Raw genomic sequence first — 26,338 nt, forward strand, 5'->3', positions numbered from 1 at the left:
TTCACATAAAAGAATTCTTTAATGAAAGGTGTTTTTAAAATTCACGTTGAATAGAGAAATGTTACGGTACGTTTGAAATGTCTTCACTATCACGTACAACATCTAAATTGGAATTTGTAAAGGTCTAGTCCAAACTTTCATGTTCTTAAATTTGATCAAGCAAAATACTAACTAACTTGTTCGAGTTGTAGCAAGTAAACCTAAAAGGAAGTAAATATTTTTAAAACAGCTTACAAACTAACGACTCGTTCCTAAAGAAACTACAAGCGAATATTCATTATGGTTGCTTGCGTTGAGGCGAGGATAGCAAAAGAAGAGTTTTATCTGACATAACTCTTTTTTGACTGAAATTCAGTAAAGGAAGCGAAAAATATTCAGCACAAGTTAACCGAAGACCTCAAAGCATGACCAGAAGTGAAATCGTGCGCTTTTACACAATGACGTTGAACTTCAAATTCAAACCAGACACAGCATTTCCAAACCGAAAAAAGAAAGTTGTTTTCCGCTTCTGTGAAGTTTCAATTCCGTGTTGATCGACAAGAAGCTTCCAAATTTCCCCGTTTCTGTTTTAAATATGGAAATGATGACGTAGTCAACTTGCGTAACCTCACGAACCAAGATCTTTGGATGTCTGGTATGTTTACTTTATTTCAGAGTCATGTATGAAAGATATTCCGCACATTTTCGACTAAATTGATGATTCTATGAACGAAGTGTATTTCAAAATCGGTTAATGAGAAACATTAAGCGTTTGCCTCAATGTGTTGACACAGAAATATGATTAGCTTTTTCTTTATTCCTCAAATAAAATACCAGGAATACATTAAGTGGAAGCAACACATTTAGCTGTTGTTGACGCGTTGCAAACGTTTATTACCCTATTGTCAATTGAAACGTGCTTCAATCATTTTTGGAATAGCACTGAAGACAAATTCCTAATAATTAATGAATTACCCTTGATATTGATGGGTTAAGTACATTATTTTGCTCACTAAACAAAAAAGTCTGCGTATTTTTGACAAGATATTAAAGATTGGCTGTAATGCAGTAGCTTATCAGTGTATTGGGGGTTGATATCTCTACTGTGGACCCAAGTTAGTAAAAGCAAAAGCTATCGGTCCCAGATTAGAATAACTTCAGCACACATATGAAGTTATAAAGATACCTACATCTTGACTTGTTATTTGCAGCGAAGCCAACTAATTGGTAAATAATAATATAAACTACTTTTAATCAAACACCATTTTGTGCAAACTCTTCAAAAATGGGTTAATAATGCAACTTTCAACAAGGTTCGATTAGTTTATTTGGCCATACGAACTCTACAGTAGGGCCTATATATCTTATAGCTGTTTATTATTGTAAGCATATGCAGAAGACACGAGAAAAAATATCCTTACTGGCATTTAACCATATTTCCAATCTTTATCCAAACCTTACTTGGCGCAAGATCTCTATGTCCAGCATATAATTTTACAAGGTGATACGATGGTATAGTTTGCTTTACAATGCAACAATTAGTGAGTGCAGATGAGTATTACAGCAAAATGGCAAGATGACCAGTACAGAATATAAACACACGGAAATGCAGCATCAGAGAAAAAATAGCACTGGTAAGAGATCGAAGTAAAAAGCTACTCGATTGTGAAGAATAACGATAAAAAAGTACAAGAAACTTTTCATAAAAAAACGTAATTCCAACATTGAAGAAACGAAATGATAACCTGAAATTCTCAGATCAGCCTCTCTCTTACAAACTACTCCATTGAGAGGTAAGAGATAAAACTCAACTAAAAAAGACGCAGGGCTCTGATTTTAAAACACTTGCTGGTTATCGCTAGAAACTTTTAGTTGAGAAAGACTAGCAACAGAAAGAAAATCAAAAACAAATATGAAAGTTATTATTGCCCTCATAAGATTGCATTGGTGATGCTCATAAACTTAAACAGCATGAGAAAGTCAAACCAAATACTTAGTCATGATTGCAAAAACAAATGAAATGAGCCTCTCTTCAAACGAAACATTTAAAAGAGTCAATAACTCTGATCCAAATACTGACTCTGCTCTGCAGCATAGAAATATTCGAACACCGAAAATTTATTCGATTCAAGAATTCTTTATCACGGTGAAGGCATTTGAGGACAAAATAATGTTCTATTTAAAAGTATTTAATTTTGCAATGGCTGTTTTAAATGAAAATTAGACCGAATGTACAGTAAGTACAGATTGCAGTCCACTTAACGCTTCTTCAGCTTTTCTGTGAGTATAGCTGTTGCGGATGTACGATATATAACTGTTAAGTTTCGGAGATTATTTTTGTTTATCACTATTTAATTTCCTTCCTGGTATATACTTATTTAGTACATCAAATATAATTCAGTTGAAAATGAGACAAGATATAGCAGAGTTGTTCACTCAATAAATGCAAAACTAATTTAAAAGATAACATTCCGAAAAATCCCTGGTGAACATCAAAAAAGCATCCAGTATTAAATATTACGGTTCACAAAGAGGTGATGTACTTGTAGAGTATGTACTGACGTGAAAGCAAGCAAACAGTTTTGAGATTTACTAACGTGTGCTTCTGCATAAAATTAAGGTGAAAACAATCCTGGCAAGAAAATTGCGTAAGCCCAAAAGTTTTGCGTTTGATTTGATCAAGCAGGACTAGAGCAGATTCCTACTGTTTGTAGTCAGAACTGAGCAACATAGTAAAGGGTTCAAGCGCAGACCCACAACCAGATCATTTAGAAGTAAAGTTAATCTAAACTTTATAGTTCTTTCTCGTCAATTTTTTTACTCTTGGTAAACACAAACAACGCATCACCACAAAAACAGGTCCGTTTTTGAGGATTTTCAATTTTACGTCACTGATTACGCCCGGATTGTAGTAAATAATAGAGCACTGAAAATAGCTGACATAACAGTTTCAATATTTTTTTCGCAAAAGGTAGTTTACAAAATATTTATTGTTCATTTTCTGACAATGTCTTGTGTTGCAAAAAAGAGTAAAATATTATGGGCATGACTTTGAGTAACAAACATTCTGTGACTAATTATTATGATGCTTTACTTAAAAAAAAACCTAATTAGTGTAATTGTCAGTGGATTAAGTGTTGGTTTCATTGAGAAGTAGATTAATGCAGACACAGCAGCACTAAATTTAAAAAAAAAGAAATATAAAAATTAACACAAAACGTACATGGAAGTTATTTTTCGCGCAAGTACTTGTAAATTATTTAGCAAAGCTTTAGGCAATAAACAATTTAAATTCTGTCGCTACTAAAAAACAACCATACATCAAAATGCAGTTCAAAAATTTGTGTGAATAAATCAAATTCTTGATATAAAGAAAACCAAGGTTTAACAACTAAATTTATACAGTGAGAGGGAGCATAGATTTTGTTTCAGATGTGCAACTCTGTTGAGATTTGTATTGTATTACGAAAAATACCAGCATCATTCATACTAATTAATACCTCCTAGCCCACTTGTTTTTTACAAGCTGTTTTGAAAATGCTAAAGCAAATCTGCTTCCAAAAAAGTATTAATTTCGACAAGTGTGCAGCGTGTAAGCCACCGGTAAGCGCTATCATTGGGCAATGATGACGCTTGATGAGTGTTAGTTGAAATGCACTATTCTTGATTAAGTCAGGAATTTAGCTAATTTGATGTTGCAAAGGGTTTCAAAAAAAGAAAGAAAAAGAAATACACGCAGTCCAGAATGCGCAAGTTGAAATTTATAGATTGGCTGGTGAATCATACTATAATTTTATTCTACAGTGGGAGAATGAAGCAGGAGCAAAGTCAGAGACAGTTTTAATCAGACTTAAAATGAACAATGTCAATGTGTAGTTTCGTTGTTTGTTCATGGAAGCATAAAAGTTTACCACATTCGATAGAACATTTTTTTAAGTAATTATGGTGTCACGAATTGATATAGCAGAATAGTTTTTCAATTCTTGTAAACTAAGCTATTCTAGATAAACTGAGAAAAACTTGTCAAACTAAGTAGAAATCGATTTATGACTGATGATTAACTTGTCGTATGCGTGTTACGACAGAAAATCAACAGTCTTGTAAGCCTGTTGAATTCAGCAGCCTTCCGCCATTTTGAAAATGACCAGTCAGTCTCCAAGGTCCGAGCCCAGTGAGTGGTCATAAACATGTGTCAGTACGAAAGTAACCCATAATGCTCATTTGAAATGCACAGCAAATAAGCGCAAGTCTGATATCCACTACTACAAGGTTTTTCAACCAAGCTGGATAGCCAAAGGCATTGCAAATGCTTTATGTCTAAAAATAATTCCTGTGACTAACTTAATAAACTCTTGCAAAATCTCTTTAAAGTTAAGTTTTGTAAGTGACTAAACGAAATTATATGAAAACCATAACTTGCAGGCGACTACCACCAAGTTTTATTATTTTTACATGTTTTAAATTGATTTAACGGCTACTTTCGAAGCTTAGGCAACCATTTCTTGTTATATTTTATAAAAAACAAAACCGTCATAGCTTTTAACATGACCTTTACCTTTCTGTCAACCATAGTCCTTGAAGAATAAATTATTTTGGCGGTGCAAACAAAATTTGCCCAAATTTTGTCTTTGCAAAAACATTTTTAAAAACGCAGGAAGTTATGATTTATTACAGTTTTCCCAAATAACTAAACACTTTTGCCCAAACTCATTTTTTTATTTACCAGCGGAGAAGCAATCGCCCTCTGCAGTCTGCACCCCCATTTCCTACGGCTAAACTGTCAACCATAGGACCATTCTTTGAGTTAGATCAATTTTAAATAGATGGTGATGGATTTAAAACGGGTGAAATATTGCGATTACTGAAATATTTCACCCGTTTTGCTCGGTATGTTCTTCGATGGGAAATTAATTTTTTATTAAAGGGCAAATAATCGTTTGTGAAGTTGACCCAACTAACATTACAATTTTCCATACTAATATCAACTAACATTACAATTTTCCATAACTTTAACATTTGTAAACAGTCAAATTAATAAACCAGTGGCCCCATCCTTTCAAGAATGTCATAAATCTAAATCAGTGCAGCTATATGCAAATCCAATACCACAGAAAAAAAAAACTCAGCAAAATGTGTTCAACAAAGTTGATTTTGCTCAAGTTTTGTGCATTTTCTATTGCTGGAAATACTTTTGAAGGTAGTCAAGGTTTTAGCATGCAGCCTATGTTGTTGTTTGTTGTTTATATTTCACCAAGATCGACACTTTATTAGTTACGTTGGCGATTAGTGGTTGGCAAATACTTTTTATGAAGAACGGGTCGAGTTTTTGAAGATAAAGGAGTCATTAAACAAAACAAAAAAAACAAATTTTAAATGTGTTTACTGGTTAGGCACGCCAGTAAAGATAGAATTGTTTTATTTTTGAGCAAATGCAGTAAACTATTTCACTAAAAGCATGAACGTTTGCATTTCTTGATTAGGTTGCTGACCTGTATAGCCATGCATTAAAATGTGATCAGCATAAAAGCCAAGAAAGTTTCACTGATGTTAGTTTAAAAATGTGTTTTAAAACTTCATGCAAAAACTGATTTACCAACGCAGTGGCCCAACAGTTAGAGCATTCGCCAGTGTGGATACGGGTTCGACATCAGGCCGAGTCAATGGCAAAGTACTTGGAAAATTTTGTATCTGCAGCTACCCTAAGCGTTCAGAATACAAGAAAGGTTGAGCATGGCTGCCTGGAGATACGAATTGATTTGCCACATTTTGTAGACTGTTTCTACTGTGAAAAACAGCTTGATTGTAATAATTTCTTGATGTTAACAGTTTTTTCTTCTTTGGCTGTCTAGAAATGTTGTAATAGCATGACCTATTATGTCAAAGCATGGAAAAAAATCATTTTTATAAAATTCAGTCAAATTTCCAGCAAGTGCTAATAGTCTAAAATTCTTAGAAAATATATTTTTTTCCTATTTCCAATGTCTAGAGATATTGCAACTTATTGTCTCAGGGGTGGCAGTAAAAGCTGGTTTAAAAGCAGCTAGCCGGATAGCAACAGTCTACAAATTGTAACAAATTAGGTGGTATCTCTAGGAGGGGAACACAAAACGAAGATAGGCCCCACCCTACGTCTACTAGGCACTGAACTTCAGTTTCCCTTACTGTTACCTTACTTCTAGCAAATCTTACGGTGTTGGTTGGTTGATACGCGCAAAACACAAATCGTGTATCCAGTTTAGAAAGTTCAACTAAACCAGACAAAACCTGCTGACTTTCCCTCTGTGTCAAGACAGATTATTTCGTTAGGTGTTACTTTCCTTGTTGCTGCTTGGAAATCCCGTGGGGCGAAAAGAGAATTTTTGTTCGAGTGATTTTTTTTGTCTCAATGCAATGTCGTTGTTCAACTAACCGACATGTGACTCATCAGGCTGGTTACACAACAACAGAAATACAAGTTAGTGCAATAAAAATAGCAGACTGTTTTATGTCTTCACAATTCAAAATGATTTTTTCGATACTATCTTGCCATCAATATTGATTTCGAAACGTTCCGTTGAGAAAATTTATATGTAACTTTGAAAGAATTGACATGGTGCGTTTGTGTTCCGTCACAGCGGACGGTCATCCAGCGTGAACCAGTTTTAAGTTGCCGCTTGAACAGCCTTTAAGTTGGTTGTTTAATTTGCAGTTAAAAGATAAATTTAACAAAATGGCGATGGTTGCGATTTAATTGCACGACAATTGGGTTAAACTAATCGTGCGTTAACAGGTTTGCCAACTAAATAGCCTCTAAGTGACAAAAAAGCCAAAGAGCTAAGCCAAAGTTTTCAGTTAATCTAACCACTGAGTTCAACAATTGTGGGCACACATATCGAATTATTCAAACTTATGGATATGTAATTTTTTTTAGGTGCACTATTTTATGCTCAATATTAATTCTTGACGTTTTCAGTTAACTTTGTATGTTGATCTCTGTGGTACTAGTGTGTGTCCATACCAGGCAATGTATCTTCCAAGTAAAGTTGCCGAGTTAGCTCGCAATACATAGAGTTTTTCTCAGGGTTACGAATAGATTTGTGTTTTTTAGGCCACTTCGTTCGCTTAACTTGATAAGCTTTTTGGCCATATTCTAGCTTATGCCCAGTGGATGCAGATTTACATGCGAAGGCAAGGAAGCTAATCCGCGTGTCCACTTTCAGAAATAACATAAGTGTCTTGCCGCAATAAGACACAGCCGCAAGCTCTTGAGCGGTGCCGAAACGGCGCCCTTTCGAGCGTCGTACCACAGCTCTCACCACACAACTATGCAGCCGACAACTGGTTTGCTGATTTCAACTTTCACTGTTAACAGAACGCAGTGAGCCAAAGTACTGATAATTCCTCTGTCAAAATAGTGCACATCTCATATGCACCATATCATGTGTATTACTTTTTTTCACAGAAATCAACCTCAGAAGCACAATCCCAGACAGCAAAATCAGCCATTTTTACATTGATTCAACGTCTGTAGACAACACCAAAGCCTACTGATTCAGGTTCGTGAGTAAAGCCATGTTATTGAATAGCTACAAATTGTTTTTTTTTTGTAAATTAACTAGAAAAATATTTAATAAATCAGCTGAAAAGTTGCTTAGACCTTCCAAGAGAAATTGAAAGCAACACATCGTAGCTGTTGGCCTTCTTCTATTAAAGCTTTGAAACATATTTCCGTACTATGACAGAACAAAATGATACTTTTCCATATGGAGACTGGTTTCCCTTCGAAGATGTGACTTATTTCTGCTCCGACTAAGAAGCATTTAATTTCCATACTAAAACGCACGTACGCTTGTTTATACTTCAGGCTATATTGTACGGCTAAATATTTAATTTCGGTTGATAGCAGTAAAGACGCAATGAAACTTCTCACCACCAGCCGCCTAAAAAACTATAAAAAAAAATACAAAGTTTTTGAGATCATAGGGAAACTTCACGTGTGTTATCGTAAAAGACATATTATGCTGATGTGTTGCAGTCAGTAGCGTATTTAGGGGGTGGATAAAGGGCGATGCCTCCCCTAATGATCAGGTAAAAAAAAATACAAATTTTGCAAAAAAAAAAGCGCAAGACATAATTGCTTGGATGATTCATCCTAGCGCGGGGGGGGGGGGGGGGTATACTTTTTGCAATGTAATTTGTCAATAATATTTTGAATTTCCAATTCAACTTCTAGTTTAATCTTGATTACAGTAGGCTAAGTTAAAAATATTTACTTCAGAAAGCAATTACTAGTATACACTGCATACAGTGGCGGCTCGTCTAATGGTGCTGCACTGTGGTCTGTAGACTGTAGCACCACAAATTTTTCTGCTTTCATAAAAAAGATCAGAGTAAATATAAAAATCTACATTTAAAATTACAATTAAACATTCTAAAATCTACCATCGCATTAAACTATTGCGAATCGCCGAGAATGTTCAAAAGGTATTCAAGGTCGGAAAGACTAACTTATTGTTTATGTTCTGAAGTGTTTTGATATCTTTTGTTGGTTCATTGATTGGAACAGTAACTTACTTCTGCGGATTCGCTCTTGATTTTGGACCCCCTCCCCTGTATCTGACGGTTTCAGCTTAAAAAACGTTGTCTTACACCTGCTTTGGAGGCAAGACAACAGTGATGTCGTCTGTGTATAGAACAGCGAGCATTGGGTTGCGGTAACGTTATAGCTTCCACGTCAGCCAATAAAACTTTTCTAATCAAATGTTTCTCGGCGACAGTAGAGTGTAGCAAGAATTGAAACCAATAGACACGTGTTTTGTCCGTGAGGCTGGACTCATCAATATCGCATCACTAACTCATGCAACATCATGTTGATGTCAGATACATCACTTCTACACAGTTGATCTACTACATCTTTGGCGACAGCTGGTTTGGCTGTTTTCTTTTCACAAAGGTAAGAATTCAATTGACTGGGAAAAGCAGCGATCGAGAGCTCTGTGACATGAATTATAAGTGCTGCTGATAAGTCCACCTATATGGACGACACACGTGTTTATCGCTGTCAATTCTTGCTGCACTCGACTGCCAAAAAACAAAGCGTCGCCAGCTTAATCTTATAATTCATTTGGCAATTAGCTTTTGAAATAAAAAAGTGTTCTGCCAGCTAAAGCCAAAATAGTTGTAAACGAAAAGATATGTTGCAAAAAATATGGGGATAGAATTTAAAACAATAACTAATGTATGAATTGTGGATCATTAAAACTTAGCAAAAGCAACTTAAAAACGTGGCGAACGTAAAAGCGAAGCTGACGAAAACACTTTTCAAACATGTCAATATTGTAAAAATTTGTGTAAATATAATTTGTCAGTTGTAATTAAGACTTTTGACGAATAGCAAATATTGTACTTTAGTTGCATGCATATTTACCAACATAAAGAATAAAGTTTGTATCGCATTGATGTCCGTTGCCCACTTCAGAAAATGAACACGAACAAGTGGCACGTCAACATGTGTGCACTGCACCAGCCAAGAACATCAGAATTTCAAAAGCGTGATTTGGCCTGATCACATAAATACGCTAGTCCTTGGTCCAAAGCAAGTTTGACTCGGGGAAGAAACTGTCTCTCATCTAAGAAAGCACATTTGTGTGGTGCGCGAAACGTCAGTGAGACATTTCCAAAGTCAAAATGCCTGGCCTCACTATCAAACTAAGAATATGAGCGATAGGAAATTTAGATGGAAATTTCATTTCGCAATATATTTGTTTCAATCGTTTGAAAGCCAAAATAATAAAGCAATTATTCTTTTGAAGAACCGTGCGCAAGGCCAAAAGTTTTTCTTACATTGTTTGTTGATGTATAATGGACTGATTTGCTGGCTACATGTTGCAGTAGGGTGCTTTTGTCAGTCAGGCATATTCGTATGTTTCCGAGTTAAGAAAACGAAGTTACTCTTGTTTAGAAATATTTTTGTTTCGAACAGCACAACGATTGAAGGCATCTGATTACAAATACCAAGCAATACTATAATTGCACTAGAAACTTATCACTAGAAAGAATGCAAGCTAAAGAGAGTGAAGCTTGGCAAACAATCACAGAGCATGCAATTGCTTCAATCAAGGACTATTTTCTCTTAACGTCACGTCTAAAGCTGTGACAATACACACACTCGAGTAACCTTTTATTTCGTAGTAGAAGATACATCACAATTTGTTCGAAAATCAACTTCTTTAACGGCAGCTCAACCGAGTTCAACAGAACCGCCGGCAGCAAAACTAACAACTGCCTTTGTTTCCACAGATATATGACGTAAGATGACGAGCTTCAATAAAGACCGCATGGACGTCTGACGTCTTTAAACAAACCCACCGGATTCCAGAAGAGGTCGGCAAAATAGCTTTGACGTTATTCGATACCACAAGGACGGTGAAAGCAGCGTGTCGAAAAGAAAACGACTGCACCTCTTCATTCGGTTTTGGATGTGAAACAAGGAAACTGAGTTAGGTGAAACACTTGTTGTTGCTGCTCAGATTTTTAGGCAAGACTCCAATGCAACACTGTAGTGATTTACAATTTTCTTTCGAGACAGTGGCAAATAACCGCAGACTAACCAACTTTAAAACATCACCACTTGCGGCTCATCACGCGGCTTTCTTCGCGTGATTGAAACCAGTCTCAAAATCCGCCCGTTTTGTTCTGCTTCATCGTTTGCAGACGGATACCTGAAGACTAATGGCATATCTGGAGGTTTGCGCCTAGAAGGGCAAGCGTGACTGAGATCCAATTGGCTCCATTTAGTAAACACAAGTAATCGGGGAGGGTAGTGATTAAACCAAGGTGGTGTTTCGTACGATGAAGACTTAAACTACATGTGTTTTTTCAGTAGCTCATAAAATTTCTGCAGTATACTTTTGGCATTGCAAATAACGTAAATTAGGCTATAACGCATTAGCATAGTGTAAAACGGACAGATCCATCACATTAAAAGTCCATTTCTTTCCTGTAAGTTGGAAATATTTCTAAAACCCAAGAAGCGCAGGTAACGTATTAGTTGCGGCATGTCGCAGTAGTGAACTCCATCACTCTGAGATCTATACGCAGATGATTATACGCGTCAACAGAATTGGGGGGGGGGGGGCTAATAATGTTACAACGATAAGCGATAATAATTAGAAAATAGCAACATCATTTTTAGTTCACCACTTTGAAACTACTTTCTTTAGAAAACCTAAAAACTGATGATCTTTGAGACTGAGTATAAACAATATTGAAATATCGATCTCATCGCTTCGCACCTACTGCTCGAACATGGTGTCCGGTCGTTTGGTCGACAGACATTTGGTGGACAAGACGTTTGGTCGACAAGACATTTGGTCGACAGGACGTTTGATCGACAAGACATTTGGTCGACAGGACGTTAGGTCGACAGAACGATTCATTTTAGGGTTAAGGTTAGGTTAGGGTTAAGGTTAGTTAACTAACCCTAACATGAATCGTTCTGTCGACCTAACGTCCTGTCGACCAAATGACCCGGTACCGCGAACATCGCTGCAACCGCAAGGCCGTTTTTCTAGGCGTTTCCACGTGCAATGTATCTATTTGACAGTTTTTTGTTAATTGGCGACGTTTGAGATTACAGTGCGAGGTCTGTCACACTACTGATTGAGATCTATTTCCCGTTACCACTATTTGTAACGTTTTTAGATGGAAGAAGTTTGTGTCGTTAGAATAAATACAGGTATATGGAAATATGTGATACTGTCTGTATTTTTATTACCAAAGTCATAAACCCTAGACAATGTAGCGGTAGACCTAACTACAGTGGTAACGAGAGATAGCTCTTGCAATAAATTAGCACTACAACAGATCACATCAATACAGTTCAGTTGCAACTTTTACCCTATTTTTTCCTATTTACTCTGTTTGACTATGCACATCATTAAGTAAACTTACAAACTTAGTCTGAAAGTCACCAGAATGTGCTTACGCATGGGTGAGCATAAACAAACCAATTTTAAAATCAAATGACCTCCTTTGCGAATGCCGATGGGAAAGTTCGGGAGACATTCGCCTTTTGCAGACAAGGCAAAGGCAACCTCTGGTGGATTTTAACATGCAGTTAAGATCAATTTTACGGCTTTAGCCTTTTAGCTGTGTGATATCTTTTACAGCTCGACCAGCAAAACATATCAAGACTAGAGGAGGTCGTATTAAACAAGGAAAAAAGGTGCACTTCGACTTTGCCTTCATCCTTCTGCGGCTGACGGATAGTGTATGATGCGACAATACTTAAAATCCTTACATTTTATGAGATCACTACACGCTTACTACGTATGGTGACATTGGTCTAGCAGTCAGTGGCTTTTCAAAGCTTGTGAATATTGTGCATCAAAAGCCCGGAAGCAAGCAGTGACTGCGGATAGTGACTTGCCAACTAAACCCAAATTGCATTGGAATTTCACATATGAAAGACTATACGAGACTATGCTTCGAAAAAAGCTTTAAAGCGCTTTTGTTGACCGAAGCCACAATTTCTTCCTTTTTCTACTGATGAACTATTCAAGGGTAAACATTTCAATGTTTACATTGGTTCGTTTTGTCTTTAAAACAGCAAAAAGAATTGAGATTCCTTTTTCAGATAAAAAGTTTTAAGCTTTGTAATAAACTAATCTTGCGACTAAATCGCACACGTCCTCCCCATCAAGTTTTTGAAGTTCGTCTGATAGAAGATAAAAAGCTTACCAGGCGTCTAAGCTTACCTGGAATTCCAAGTTCGTGCAAGCGCTGATGTTCCTCGTAAATGTTCCGATGACGAAAGAGGCGGCCGCAACCGGGCCAGGTGCATGTTTGCCCACCAGTTGTACGACGAGGTTTACGCGAAAACATGGCAGTGGTTTGTTTCAGCGATGCTCCATCGATAGACTGAGAACTGCTGTTGACAAACAATTCGTCCAATTGTTATGTAAATGAGATGACGCAGCATTAATGAAAAAGGCCAATTTTAGTAGCATTGATGCAAAGAAGAATCTAAAGACATAGCACGACTTTTTTTGAAAGAATTAACAAAGAAAGCAGTGTTGTATTCAAGCAAATGCGTTTATTACATGCATTACAGTGGTAGCTGATTACCGTAAACTGTCCTGGGAGACAGAATCCTTCATGAGAGGAAGTTGGACATTAATTTTCGTTGGAGTGTGGGGTTGTTCAGCCACACCCTGGGACCAGCCTGATTTTGTTCCTTTTTGCTGAGATTGTCTGAGCATGGAGAGAGCGTCCACCGCCAGTTGCATCCCGGGATCAGAAAGAGATGATGCGGTAGATGGATGTCGTGAAGAAGACCTTTTTTCAATTGCATCAGAGTCATAGTTTTGGACAAAAGGAGGATATTGCGGCGATTGCTCATCAAACTGGATGGAACTGCTTCTTCGTCGATTGCTGTGATGCTGTATAGATAAATCAAGAGCAAAATCTTCATCTTCCGCCCCACTATCAGCATGCTCTTCCAACAGATACTGGGGCTTTACCGCATCCGGACCACTTTCAAGAGCACGTGACATGCTGGCACGACTTTTAGGAAACTCTTTTGAAACAGGGAAACCGCTCTGACCTTCTTCCACATCACTATGATGCTCCACTTTAATAAGGTCAGGAGTCTGCTCAAAATCATGGTCTACAGGAGAAGTGAGTTCATTTTGGTGGACATTCTCCACCGTTAGGGATAAGCTGCGATCCTCGCTGCTTGGTTTTAACGGGAGAACATTTTTATGGACGGCTTGAGAAAGAATTTTCTGTGCTTCAATAATCTTGTTATCTGACGAGACAAAAACAAGAAACACAGTGAAACCAACGTAAACGAGAACGATAGTTTACGAAAGCTATCATGGTTAAACTGAATGTGGGTTAACAGTAACACGTACCCCCACAGTTGTGTGCGGTAGTGGTTACGTCAGATCATTCAAATTTGCACTCACAAGCTCGAAAAATGTTGCTGAGATCACGTGACCAAAAGAGCAAAATTATGTATTGGATTATGTGACATTCTTGCGCTTTTAAATAATGTCAGTTTTGACACATAGCCATTGACCAATCGTAAAAACACAAACTAAGTCATAAGAAGAATTTGTAAAAATTACATTTTTGCAAACGTTGCATTACAAACTAAAAAAGTCCAGAATATTTGCTCACCTTCAGATTGATTTGACGAATGGGTTTCAAGCGAATCAGAAGGCGAGTAGGCCAGCGCTGCCATAGCCGATGCTGCTTTTTCATATGTAATTACAGGGGCAGAACCCTCTCCCATGCTGTGAGTTCTTGTCAGATTGGAACCCATTGGTAGTTTGCCTGGCAAGGACGGCAAACTTAATGCTTTCGACACCGCTTTTCCTTCGTTTGCGTCGAGTTTGTGCGATCGTTCGTAACGAGGATTAGTGTGTAAGCGCAAAGCTGAGAACTTTGATTTTGGACTTGGATGGGTCACCGTTGGTGTAATTGCGGGGAATGGTGTGCCAGACAGATCAGATGATGAGATGACTGATCTACCAGCACTCCATACATCGCATTCACTCTCTTCTTCACTGCTGATTTCAACGCTATTTCCTTGTTCGTCAGACGAATAGCGCTCGGGAGAGCTGATTTGCTAGACAAATATATAATAAAGATAGAAATAATGTGTGTTTTTATATAGCGCTGCATCCATCGCAGAAATGCGTTGCTTATCAGCGCTTTACAAAGCACACAGTGTCAGCGCAGCCGTGTAGATGTGCAACCAAGTACATCAGCATAATAAAATTCGCTTTCTTACACACAAAAACTGTTTAACTCAAAGAAGATTGTGGATTGAAAGTAATTACGTGCAATTTTAATCGTTTTGTTCCAAGTGCAAGATAAAGTCTACAAAAGCAAACATTACAGATAGGAAATGAAATTGTATTTACTTACTTCATTACGACGAAGTGAAAGTTTTTCGAATTTTTTGTTATCTGCAAACAGTAAATTAATAAAAAAAATAGACAATTAGACATGGATTTGTACCCTACAAGGATTTTCATACTGTAGCAAACAAACCGTCATATCCAGACTATAACGTGAAGTTGTGGTGGTTGAATGAAAACAACCCCGTGATAAACATTGCTAACTTATCAAACATGCATCAGGCCTGTGATTATTACAAAAAAAAAGGTTAAACAATAATAATAAGTAAAATAGTGTGTGCATATAGAATTATAATGGTAATATTGACAAAGCGTTGACGATTATAAAAGACCATAATGCAGGTCTAGTTTGTGCAGTATACCGCAGTCGTTCGTGTTGAAAAGAAACAAAATCGTAAACAAAGAGACCAGTAGTCACAGGAAAAGGAACAGCTTAATGCGATGTGTTTATGTGATAATTTACATACAAGTTTAACGTACCTGAAGGCGTGTTTCCTGTTTGGGCATCCCCACTATTTCGTTCGGGTGTGATTGATGAACGTGCAGCCGAACTGATAGTGGAAAAGTCCATGGCAGAATTATCATTGCTAGCCACTGCTGACATGGAAGTGGGACCATTCTGTATAATTCAAAGTAAAGCATGTAAAAACAATGATGAACCATTCATGGCAAGGTTTAGTGGTGGACTGGTGGTATGACGTACTCAAACAGACAAATTTGAAAAAAAAACAATAACAAAAGGTAAAAAGTTTAAATTTTGACATTAGCTTTCTCAATCAAAATGCTGCTTTATTATACAAAAAACTCTAATGGTATCACACACATAGCCAGTAGTTTCCGCACGGGGCAACCGAGAGCAACATCTCTCCTACGCATGTATTAACAACAAATGGATCAGTCATGTTAAGAAACGTACGTTAATAAATTCAGCCTGTAATAAACAAGTAGATGACTGATCACGAGACTAGCGCAATTTGTTTGTTTACTAACTCTCAAATTGATCTAAAGCTTATGACCCACAGGGTTATGACCCAGGAAGAAAACTATTTTTCGAGATATCTCAAGCATAAAGGTTTGACCTTCATTTACTAAAACAAAAACCAATTAAAATGATGGCATACTGCAGAAAAATGTTAGAAATTCAATCTTTTTTAAGAAAATATATTTTGTACAATATATTGCGTGTTGTACAACTGTCTCTAATTTAGATAAATGGATTTAGACCTTGATACCCAGCAGTGAGTTTTTCATGCATTTGACCAATGTAGGAGATAACAAGATTTAGCAGCGAGTAGAGCACCAAACAATACTCTACTCATTAAGTATCACCACAAATTGAAAAAATATTACGTTTGCTTAACTTTTTATCAAAACTTGCTCATGTGTTAATGGGTGTCAAAACTAAAGGGCAATAAAAAGTAGTCACAATCACCAAAAGAATTTACTAATGTACATTGTACAAATGCATAAAGTTGTGCTGAAAGTCTTACTTTTTCAAACCGATTTAAAAAAAAACAAATCAATATAGCATCATTATCACTAGCTCGTTGTGAAAAAAAAAACAAATTAGACATAAACAGCTCATCATCGTCAGCAGAAAGCAAGACTAGTTAGTTCCCACAGCATGTTGAATATCAAATGTCACAGTTTTCTAGCTTTTTTCAACCTCTATATTACGTTGTTCGTTCAATGAAATATAGCGGCTCTGACTCTCAACCTAAGGTAGCCTTATGTCATTTGAAATGTCTCTGATTATGACTCAATAAATCATGATAAGAACAAGTTTTTGCAATTCTTTTTACAGCTTTCAAAACAAGCAAGAGTTATACAGTAATATATTTTGCACCATATCCAGGAATTTTATAATGTAACTATTTTGACTGCAATTTTTTCCAAGTATAGTGCCAAAAGCAGGGTTGTAGTGGGTAGCTACCCGGGTGGGCTGGCTTTTTTTATAAAAAAAAAACATTTTTTTTTAAAGAACGTGGCTAGATCTGCAAAACTAGTGTTGCCAAATGAGAAAAATTCAAAGCTGTTTAAGAAAAAAAATTGTGGCAACATCTGCGACAGAACAAAGTTTTTTCTCAAAACTTTTCTTTGCAACAACTAATCAAATAACTACTGTAAAGTTTGGGTGTTCATCGAGATTGTTATCTTTTCAAGCATTTGCTTTGTTGCAACTATTGCTAGAAAAAAAAATGCATTGTATTATGTTTGAATAAAATTCTCGTTACATTTAGCAGGCTTAGCAACCAGCAACTCATCGCCTAGAACAGGGTTTCCCAAACTGTGGTCCGCGGACCACTGGTGGTCCATGGCGATATGACAAGAAATTAAAAAGTCACACTTATACGTTGTAGACTGCAGTAGCCTACGTACCCTGTTGAAGATAATTGCCGCACTTCTTAATTAATAGCCTACAGAGTTGATTTTCTCTGACGTTACACAACATTTGGAATGCACATTTCAAGAAGTACTTTTTAAAAGAGACATATGAGAATTTTGACTGGATTTTAAACCCTTTTGTTGTTACAAAGACTGGTCTGTCAGGACGCGAAAAAGAAGAATTAACCGAATTATCATCTGATCGAACTTTAATGCTTAGTTTCAATCAAACAGCTACTGCATCTTTCTCGTTGAGTGTTGTGGAGGAATACCCACTGCTATCGCAAAAAGCAACTAAAAGTTTATTGCCTTTTGCCACGACCTACATGTGTGAGACAGCATTTTCAGCTCTTACCAACATAAAGACGAAATACAGGTCCAGATTTTCCATGGACCCTGACTTACGAGTTTGCCTTTCACAAATAACTCCCAGAATTGATGACTTATGCAATAAGAAGCAATCCCATTGATGTTGTCACTTTTTTAAATAAACGAAATTCGGTTTTATTCATTTTTACCTTTGTATTGGAATTGGGGGTCTGCGAATAAACAGATTCACAAATAGTGGTCCGTGGCCCAAAAAAGTTTGGGAAACCCTGGCCTAGGAGCATGACTTTTCACATGAATGCATATCGCATAAATAAGAGCCAACTTATTCTCAAACCAATAAACAAATTCTGCAAAAAGAAATTTTTAAATGATAAAACCCATTTTTGCCCATAAAAACCCGGACGGGCTGGGTTTTATTAAAAATACCCGAGTTTTTTACAACCCTGGCCAAAAAGAAAGTAAAAAATGTTTGTTTTGACTTTTTCAGCAATCAGGTTGGGATGAGATTGTATTAAATCATCAGCTTGAACTGAACAGTGACTTAAAAGTGATTGCAGACATGTTGCAGCCAAACAATACTTATACTATATACTGTACAAATTACTACATTGCCAAATAACTTTGCGTAGTGTTGCGTGAAGTTTCAGCATGCTAGGTCGTCAAAAATTGTCAATTTTCAGGAAGAATATTTGGAAACCTTTGGCATTGTATGCAAATGAACTATTGTAAAATGGTTATGCATAAATGCAACTCTTTACTGCCACTTTCTATAGAAATAAGGGCAATTTTTCATTTTTACTGCAACAACTTTCCCTAGTCAAGTCATACTGCAGTGGATTGAGCAAACAAGCACTTTGCAAATCACCGAGTTGCTGAAAAATATGGCAAAAAACATTTTAATCCTAAGGAATTATTGACGCATGATTGCAATATGAATTGTCAAAGCTGGGCACTTTAGGCCAAGTATCATACACTTATAAGTTATAAATATATTTGTAAAGTACTGAGAAAAAAGATTTTAGTCTTAAGATTACTAGGAAATCCTTCATTTTAATATTTTAGATTTTTATAAATTGCCACAGGCGATACTTGTTAAAGTTAAGATTTTAGTTGCTAAATACTGAAGTGCTATTAACTTTCAGACCATCCGGAATCCAACCTGAGATTGACAATTCACACCGAACGATGATGTTGAAGGAGAAGTATCACTTAAAGATGTTGCAGCTACCATCTTTCCGTGTTCGGGTGGAGAAATGTGTGGATCTGGTGATCTAAGAATGAAAATCGATGCAAATTTAATGCCATGTCTAATAGTCCATGCAAAACCAAAGCTCCATAAGTGTATTATACGTGATTAACTCATAATCAACCACATTTTAAACAACACTCTGTACAAACTAGCTGCAAAACAATGTTAAGGAAATTAAACTTTTTGTATAGTCAAAATGTGCTTCCATAAGTAATCAGGATAAAGTTACAGTTTATTTGCATATTAGAAATGCCACTTCAACATATCGATATTTGGCCATTACATTTATTTGCTTTTTCATCAATTGTGTTCACAATCTGAAATGATTAATCCATATTAGTAAGGCAGTATTTATTAAATAAATTGTTGCGCAATCACACTTATCACTGTGAAACAATGATGGGTGTCATCAATTTTGCAAAATATTTCAATATGGTCATCTTATTTAGCTTAATGGGGACATCTGCCGGAATGTAAATCCCACGAGATTCTGCTCAAGCTTGCTAAAACAACAACAAATATGCAACTACAGTGGTTTTCACATGATACTTTACTACAAAAAAGTATTTTTGCTTAGGCAAATTTTCTTTTTGTTTTTAACAAAAATGACACACATTGTTCATATCACAGTAATTAACGCTAGTTTATGTTATAGAAATGAACAGTTGCTTCTATTTTTATTGCATTTTCAAAGTTTAATAATGTGAATTGAATCTATGCGTTCTCATATTATACTAAAGGGCGGGAGTCATACCCCTACGTGAGCGTGTGTAGTGTCAAAATAATTCCATCAATATAATTGACGCAAGCCTTTGATAAGCATGAGACCGATTGGTTGACTGGTTTGACACTTCCAATTGCATGAGCAAAAATAACATAAAGTCAGCACACTTTACCACATGTCATTTTAAAAAAGAGTGACTGAATAAGCTCAATCTATCAGTTAACAAGAAAATTGTCAACTATTTATTGTTATTTTTCGAATACCAACCAAATACTAGTTTTCATTGCAAGCATCAATACAATTGCATTAAGCCAATGAAGGCAAACAGATAAGCAGTAAGCTAATTTATCGCACATAATCAAACGATACAGGATCCAAACTAACATTAATAAGTAATCTACAGTTTAACTGTTTTACTTCATGTATTTTCAAAACTGTGAAAATTGTTATGCGGATTGCAGCACAGGAGTACCTCTAAATACCCATTGTCAGTGTCGCAAGATGTTTTTTATTAAAATAGTCCTGTATATATTATAGTGAAGTCAATTCGAAATAATAGGAATCAACATTATCAATCCTGCAACTGTCAAAAGTTCCCTGCAACTGGGAAGCTAAACTAGCCCAGTTGGCGAGTAAGACATTTGTATCTGGCAACCCTTGAAAGTTACCAGGCATTGTCAGAAATTTGAAATGATTGTCGGACCATAATCGTAATCCCCACCACAGTCATAACCCGAACTGGTCTAATTTGAACTGGCAACCTTGACAACGCTCGAAAAAAGGTGACAATAGGTATTTAGAGGTACCGTACCACAGCTTACATTAATATCACAGTGATCATGTGCAGTACATTAAGTACAAGCACATTGCGCTGCAAAAGTGATAGCTATGAAAAAAATTATATAGACTGTTTTGGCCTTAACTTTCTGATTTATTTGATGAACACTAAAATCACCCAATTTCATACAAGATCATATTAGAAATATGGGATATTGCTTAGTATTACATTATCATAAACTAATATATCTTATGTAGCCTACCATGCCTACATGCATAAACAACAAAGTTTGTTCAAGTTCACTTTATCGAAAACAAATCCTGTTTTTTACCAAAGTGATTCATTAGAACTTGTTTCTGAAATTGCTGTAACTAAATCATACTTTACATGTATTCATAGCAAACCTCATAGGCCTGCTCTTGCTAACAAGGACTGTAACTTTGGTATGTAATTATAAGGGCTATATATTGTCAATGAAACTTAAAACAACACATACGGTACCTATAAAATTGTAGAAACAACATTACTTTTTTGTGTTCAATTGGGTTAAATAGCTTGTTAAGGTATTTCCAGAAGTCTTTTACAACTTTTAGCCAAATCAGTAATGGTCGGAAAGGGTGCCAGTGATAAATAGCCTACATTTTATTAAAACTTGTACCTGCATGACAATACAAAAATGCTTCTCTATGCTTGTGCTTAATTACACAAAATGTCTTCAAATTAGATTCAAAAGTGCTTTTGCCAGGGTAAACAAATGGCTAGCCTTCGCGTTCATCTACCGGTTAAAGGAAACATATTTTTCGGCGTAAAGACCACATGGATAATAATCAACACCATATCGCGAAAAATAAGGAAATATTACTTACACTATCAGTTTCAAATCCATCATTAACAATTACTGCATGGCAGTAATCAGTGGATATTTTTTGTTTTGTGAAAACAGAACAACCAACCGCTGGAAGACAAGGGGAGTTCTACTTTGCTATCAGCGCAAAACCAAACACTTAACTAGCACGGCGAACACCTTGTAAATGCGACAATCTCATGCTAGAGAGTTGGGCGTTTGTTCTATGATGCCAGCAATTGAGTGCGAAATAATCAGAATCTTTTGCTTTGTCACCGTGCTAACTCCTTATTGGTTGTTTGCACCTGTGTTATCAAAGACATGATGATGTAAAGGGCAAGCGAAGCAAGAGTGGTGATATCACATGGGCGGCAGTATCAAAGCGAAATGGACGAAGTTTTTATTAATAAAATTCTACCTGATGAAAGGCCAATGTTGATTATGACAGTGGTTAACAAGCTTTGCAATGAAGCACACTTTTGACTTCGCTAAAAATCTGCACACATCAGTCGTAGATTCCATGTATCATCCAAGCTGTGGTATTTTTAGGTTTGTTATTGATTACTCACAATGTAAAACTAGTGGGACGTAAACTAATCTTGATGTAACTTGACGGAATGTAAAATAGCAGTCAATCATTGTCAGCTGCTGTTTAGGCAGCCTGGCCAAAATGTTTAAAAGCTGCTGTTGTTTAGGCACTTGAAACAAAACGAATGCTGTCAAAAAACTTGGTAACTATTCAGTAATGTTGGAAAGTGTTAGGCTACTAAATGGTTTTATTCAGCTTTTTGCACCAAACATGATCGTAATTCAATAATTGGTCACGACATTTCAAACTGAACTCTTCATATGTGAAAAGACTGTGAAATTCACAGTAGACATTAATCCGGCTTTAAGAAAATAGATACCAAGTTTTTGTTATGTGTCGAAGAGTTGAAAGTAGAAGTTTAAACTCTTAAGCGTAAGTAACACTAACAACACCGTGACAAAGGTATACCTATTGTAGAATATGTCTGAGAACTTTGCACACTCCGTCAAAGTGATATGCCTTTAAAAAATTCCAGTACATCTTGGGTTGAGATAAACTCGGTTGAAAAGCACTGAATTATATGGCACCCATTCACCTGTCTATTTCTAAACAAGGTCACCAACAGCAGACTGACATTGGAACGAAACAAGCAATTACTTTTCACACCAGAAAGGTTTTGAAATGGCAGCCTCGCAAAATAATTTTAAATATCCGCTTATATTTTTATGAGGAAACATATTTTTGTTGAGAGCATACAGTGTACAAATGTGAATTGTTTCATTTAGAAATAAAAAATGCAGTTAGGGAGCACACAATACCACACCGAGAAAGTGGCCACAATACCCGTAGAGTTCACAGAATACTTTTATGTTTCCATGGCATTGTCTATTTAACAATATCTATCATCCGCATATTTTCATTGCAACCCTACAAAATATAAGGAGGTTGCTGCGTGGGATGGTACAGCAGACAAGCGGCTGTCTTTCCAAAAATTTGAATCTGGTTCGACACTCGACTTAGCTGATCGTTGAAAAACACCGCCCACCTCTATCTAGGTGTGATAAATTAGGTGAGAGTAGTTGCTAAAGGAAAGGTGACCAAGAGAAGGGAACTGGCCACTTTACTCTCGTTAGTGCCAAAGCCCGAGAGTACAATGAAAACTTCATCTCATTCCCGAGGCTTAGAAGCTGAGTATGGGACCTTTAACTAAAAGTCGCAAATCACTTTGTAACACCCAACATATAAACTGCTGCCTCAAGAAAACTTCCGAAAACAACAGCTGTTCTCTCCTAAATGCCTTGGTAACGTTACCCTCAACCAACTTACGCAATTTATCAAAATAAATCTTGTCCAAAATTGAGCAAAATACTTCATTCAACGGTCTTTGCTCACTGGCGAGTTGGTTCAAAAATAATTTGGTCATTGTAAAAGCAGCAGGACGCGATTTACACGAACAAGGTGTAGCACAACAGACTTGTTAATATATTAAGGTTGTGGGTAGGTGATATTCGACAAGCAATTTATTAATATAAGACCTTCAAGATTACTTGTATTACAAATATAAAAAAAATGATACTATTTCACCACGATTAGCTACACTACTGTATGGTATGTTACAGGCCTAAGTGTTTTCTTGGGAAACAAACCGTACAGCAACATCCGTTCTTTTTACATTGATTTAACACCTGCATTAGGCTGGCGCAAAATCTCGAAAAAAATTTTTTTTTCTTTTAAATTTTTCGTCAGTTTGTAATATTGTTCCTTTTGGTAAATGTATTTCCTATACCAAATTTCACAAAAAAATATTAACGTTTGACCCTGGTTCACCTGGTTTGAATTATTTCAAAATATCGAATTTTCGCTTATCCCTGAAACTGCTCACTCGCTATCTTCTAATCTAATGCACTCTAGCATCTTAATGGACACAATAAGAGGCAGTAACACAAACTTGTAGCAAGCAAAGTGGTTTAATTAGCAACTCCATGAACACTGACACGTGTATTACTTTCAAAATGTCGAATTCTACCACATTTCAGACATGATTTTCTTTGTGCACCGGTCACCGTAGTACTGTAAATATCTACTGCTTTCGGTCTCTTGGATCATTTGACGATGTTTATTGATTTTCACAGGCCAACAAAAAAATTTTTTATAAAGGCAGGACATGTGAGAGTTATTTTAAGGTATTTCGAGGCCCCTGATTCTGAAAATGCACTAAGTTTTATCGAATTGGCTCTAGTTTTTGAGTTAGTCAAGATTCCAGCTACCACTTTTGATAACTAAATCTTTAACTACTAGCCTACAGTAGGTGGTAGAAATGGTTTTGAGAAAAAAGCTTGAATTTGCTCCAAAACATTACTGAAGGTATTGAGGTTACTCTCAGTCATGCCCGTTTTCCTATTGTTTCAAGCAAATCACCACTTGAAACAAGAGAGGGCAAACAAAAAACAGAAATAGCAACGTCCACGCAATGACTGCCTTGCACATTCCATGTAAACATGATGTTCCAACTTCCTTCGAACATACTCACCGTACAGAACAGAAGTACTGTATCAATTTCATGGTAATTCCACGGCTCTCTTTATGCCATGGCACTCTGAACTTCTTAGCCTTGAGCCCAGAAACGGGTTTGAGTGCAATGTATGCATACTTTAGGAGGAACCCAGGACTTGTCTTGATCACCCAGCTTCATGTCAAAGTAGCCTAATAATAATAATAATGCTTGTTTTTATATAGCGCTGCATCTATCGCAGAATGCGTTGCCTCATGCAGCAAAATATATGTGGGTTGTTTGTACAGCATCCTATTTGTCAAAGGCGTATTTTATTAGCCTATATGTCATTTATTTAGCCTATAGACCAGAAAAAAACTTCTTGCAGCAAAGACTTGGCCTTAGCAAAGGCTTAGAATAAAATTTCATTTGTACAGTATCCATTTCAGTAGGCCTACCTTTATAAAGCTGCATTCATAAACTCATGACTTTCGGGATATTTTTCTTGTGATGTAGGCCTACTGATTCACAACTGTTTTCATTGAGTATTTATGTCTCCCTTACATTAAACACAGTTCATTTCAACCTTTGAATAAAAAAATAACAGTTAACCTCTCAAGTACATGTAGCTCCACACAGAGTGAAATTTACATGCCTTTTGACTCTTTTTTATTTCTTTAAAAGTATTATTGACTCAAAAAGAATGTCTAAAAAGACATTACGAAAAGTAACTACGGACAAAGGCCAGTGTTTCGATCTTCCGATCTCTTCAGCGTAGTAAAGTGAAAGTTGTCTTGAAGTGTTGGTTGAGATGATGATTTGAAACTTGAGTGATTGTTGTGAGACAATGAGACTGGATTTAAGTTTTAAATTTGGACCTCAGCGAAACGTAGTTTTACCGCCTATTAGAAGGTGTGATTTTTTTAAGAGAATTTGTGCTAAGAAATGGCAGGAATTTGTTAAAAATAAAAACTAGAAAAAAAGACAAGAATTTGCAACTGAGCTAGGACAAAACAATCATCTGAGATGGATCTAAAATACAAGAAATTAGATTCTAGCGGCACATATAAGTATTAAAATTCAAAGAAAATGAAGGGGTGTACCAGCAAACATCTATAGATCTGAAGATCGAAACACTGGCCTTTGTCCGTAGTTACTTTTCGTAATGTCTTTTTAGACATTCTTTTTGAGTCAATAATACTTTTAAAGAAATAAAAAAGAGTCAAACGGCATGTAAATTTCACTCTGTGTGGAGCTACATGTACTTGAGAGGTTAACTGTTATTTTTTTATTCACTTGTTGATTCATTCATATCAGTTTGTATCCTCTGGGGATCCTTCTCTTGTATCATGGGCCAATCCTATAGATGTTTGCTGGTACACCCCTTCATTTTCTTTGCATTTCAACCTTTGCTTGCGTTTTAAACTTTCATGCAATATGAACCAATTGAACTAGACAAGTGCAATTATGACATTATAATGGTAAACAGGGCTGAAAATAAGTAATTTGTTAATTGACAGCTTTTGAGTAACGATTTCAAAAATATGTTCATTGTCGAATATCTCGAAAACTAGAGCCAATTCGAAAAAAATAAGTGCATTTTCGGAATCAGGGGCCCTGAAATACTCTAAAATGACTCTCATCTTTTGTGCCAAAATTTTTTGTTGGTCTATATGTTATAGATTCACTGACTGCGAAAAGGCTGTAAAATCAACTAAAATGACACTAAAAGCATGCACTAGTAGTGACTCTCAGACTTGGAGAAGGGTGAAGATGTTCCATGTGGAAGTTAACAGAGGAAGTAACGTCAAAATCACGTGGTTAAATTTTGAGAAATCCCCTCTTCAGATACTGCTAAACCACTTCGAAATTTACCATTTTTTCAGAAAAATTTAGAATTTCTCCTTGGGTGAACCAGGGTCAAAGGTCAACCCCCAACAAAAATTTTTAGTTTGCAAATATCAGTGAGCAAAATGGAACATTATTCCAAACTGACAAAAATTTTAAAGAACATCAAGGAAAATGAGCCACCCTAACCTGCATACGTTGAATCAATGTAAAATGACAAATTTTGCTGTCTGGGAACGAATACTGTAGTACATTTTAGAACGGTGCCGGGC

At 36.3% G+C, this 26,338-nt stretch overlaps 1 protein-coding gene across 1 annotated transcript in view; it reads right to left on the minus strand.

Moving 5' to 3' along the window:
- Positions 1 to 26,338, minus strand: part of LOC145786148 (uncharacterized) — a 51,617-nt gene that overhangs the window by 9,999 nt on the left and 15,280 nt on the right. Inside the window, exons 8-13 of the mRNA XM_082597799.1 lie at positions 18,763 to 18,874; positions 15,369 to 15,507; positions 14,896 to 14,936; positions 14,143 to 14,593; positions 13,087 to 13,768; positions 12,717 to 12,889 (exon numbers count right to left, since the gene is read on the minus strand). Of these exons, the coding sequence (XP_082453925.1) occupies positions 12,717 to 12,889; positions 13,087 to 13,768; positions 14,143 to 14,593; positions 14,896 to 14,936; positions 15,369 to 15,507; positions 18,763 to 18,874 (1,598 nt within the window). The remainder of the gene's footprint in view (positions 1 to 12,716; positions 12,890 to 13,086; positions 13,769 to 14,142; positions 14,594 to 14,895; positions 14,937 to 15,368; positions 15,508 to 18,762; positions 18,875 to 26,338) is intronic.

The sequence above is a fragment of the Aplidium turbinatum genome, chromosome 17 (assembly GCF_918807975.1).
Source record: "Aplidium turbinatum chromosome 17, kaAplTurb1.1, whole genome shotgun sequence".
Classification (NCBI taxonomy): domain Eukaryota; kingdom Metazoa; phylum Chordata; class Ascidiacea; order Aplousobranchia; family Polyclinidae; genus Aplidium; species Aplidium turbinatum.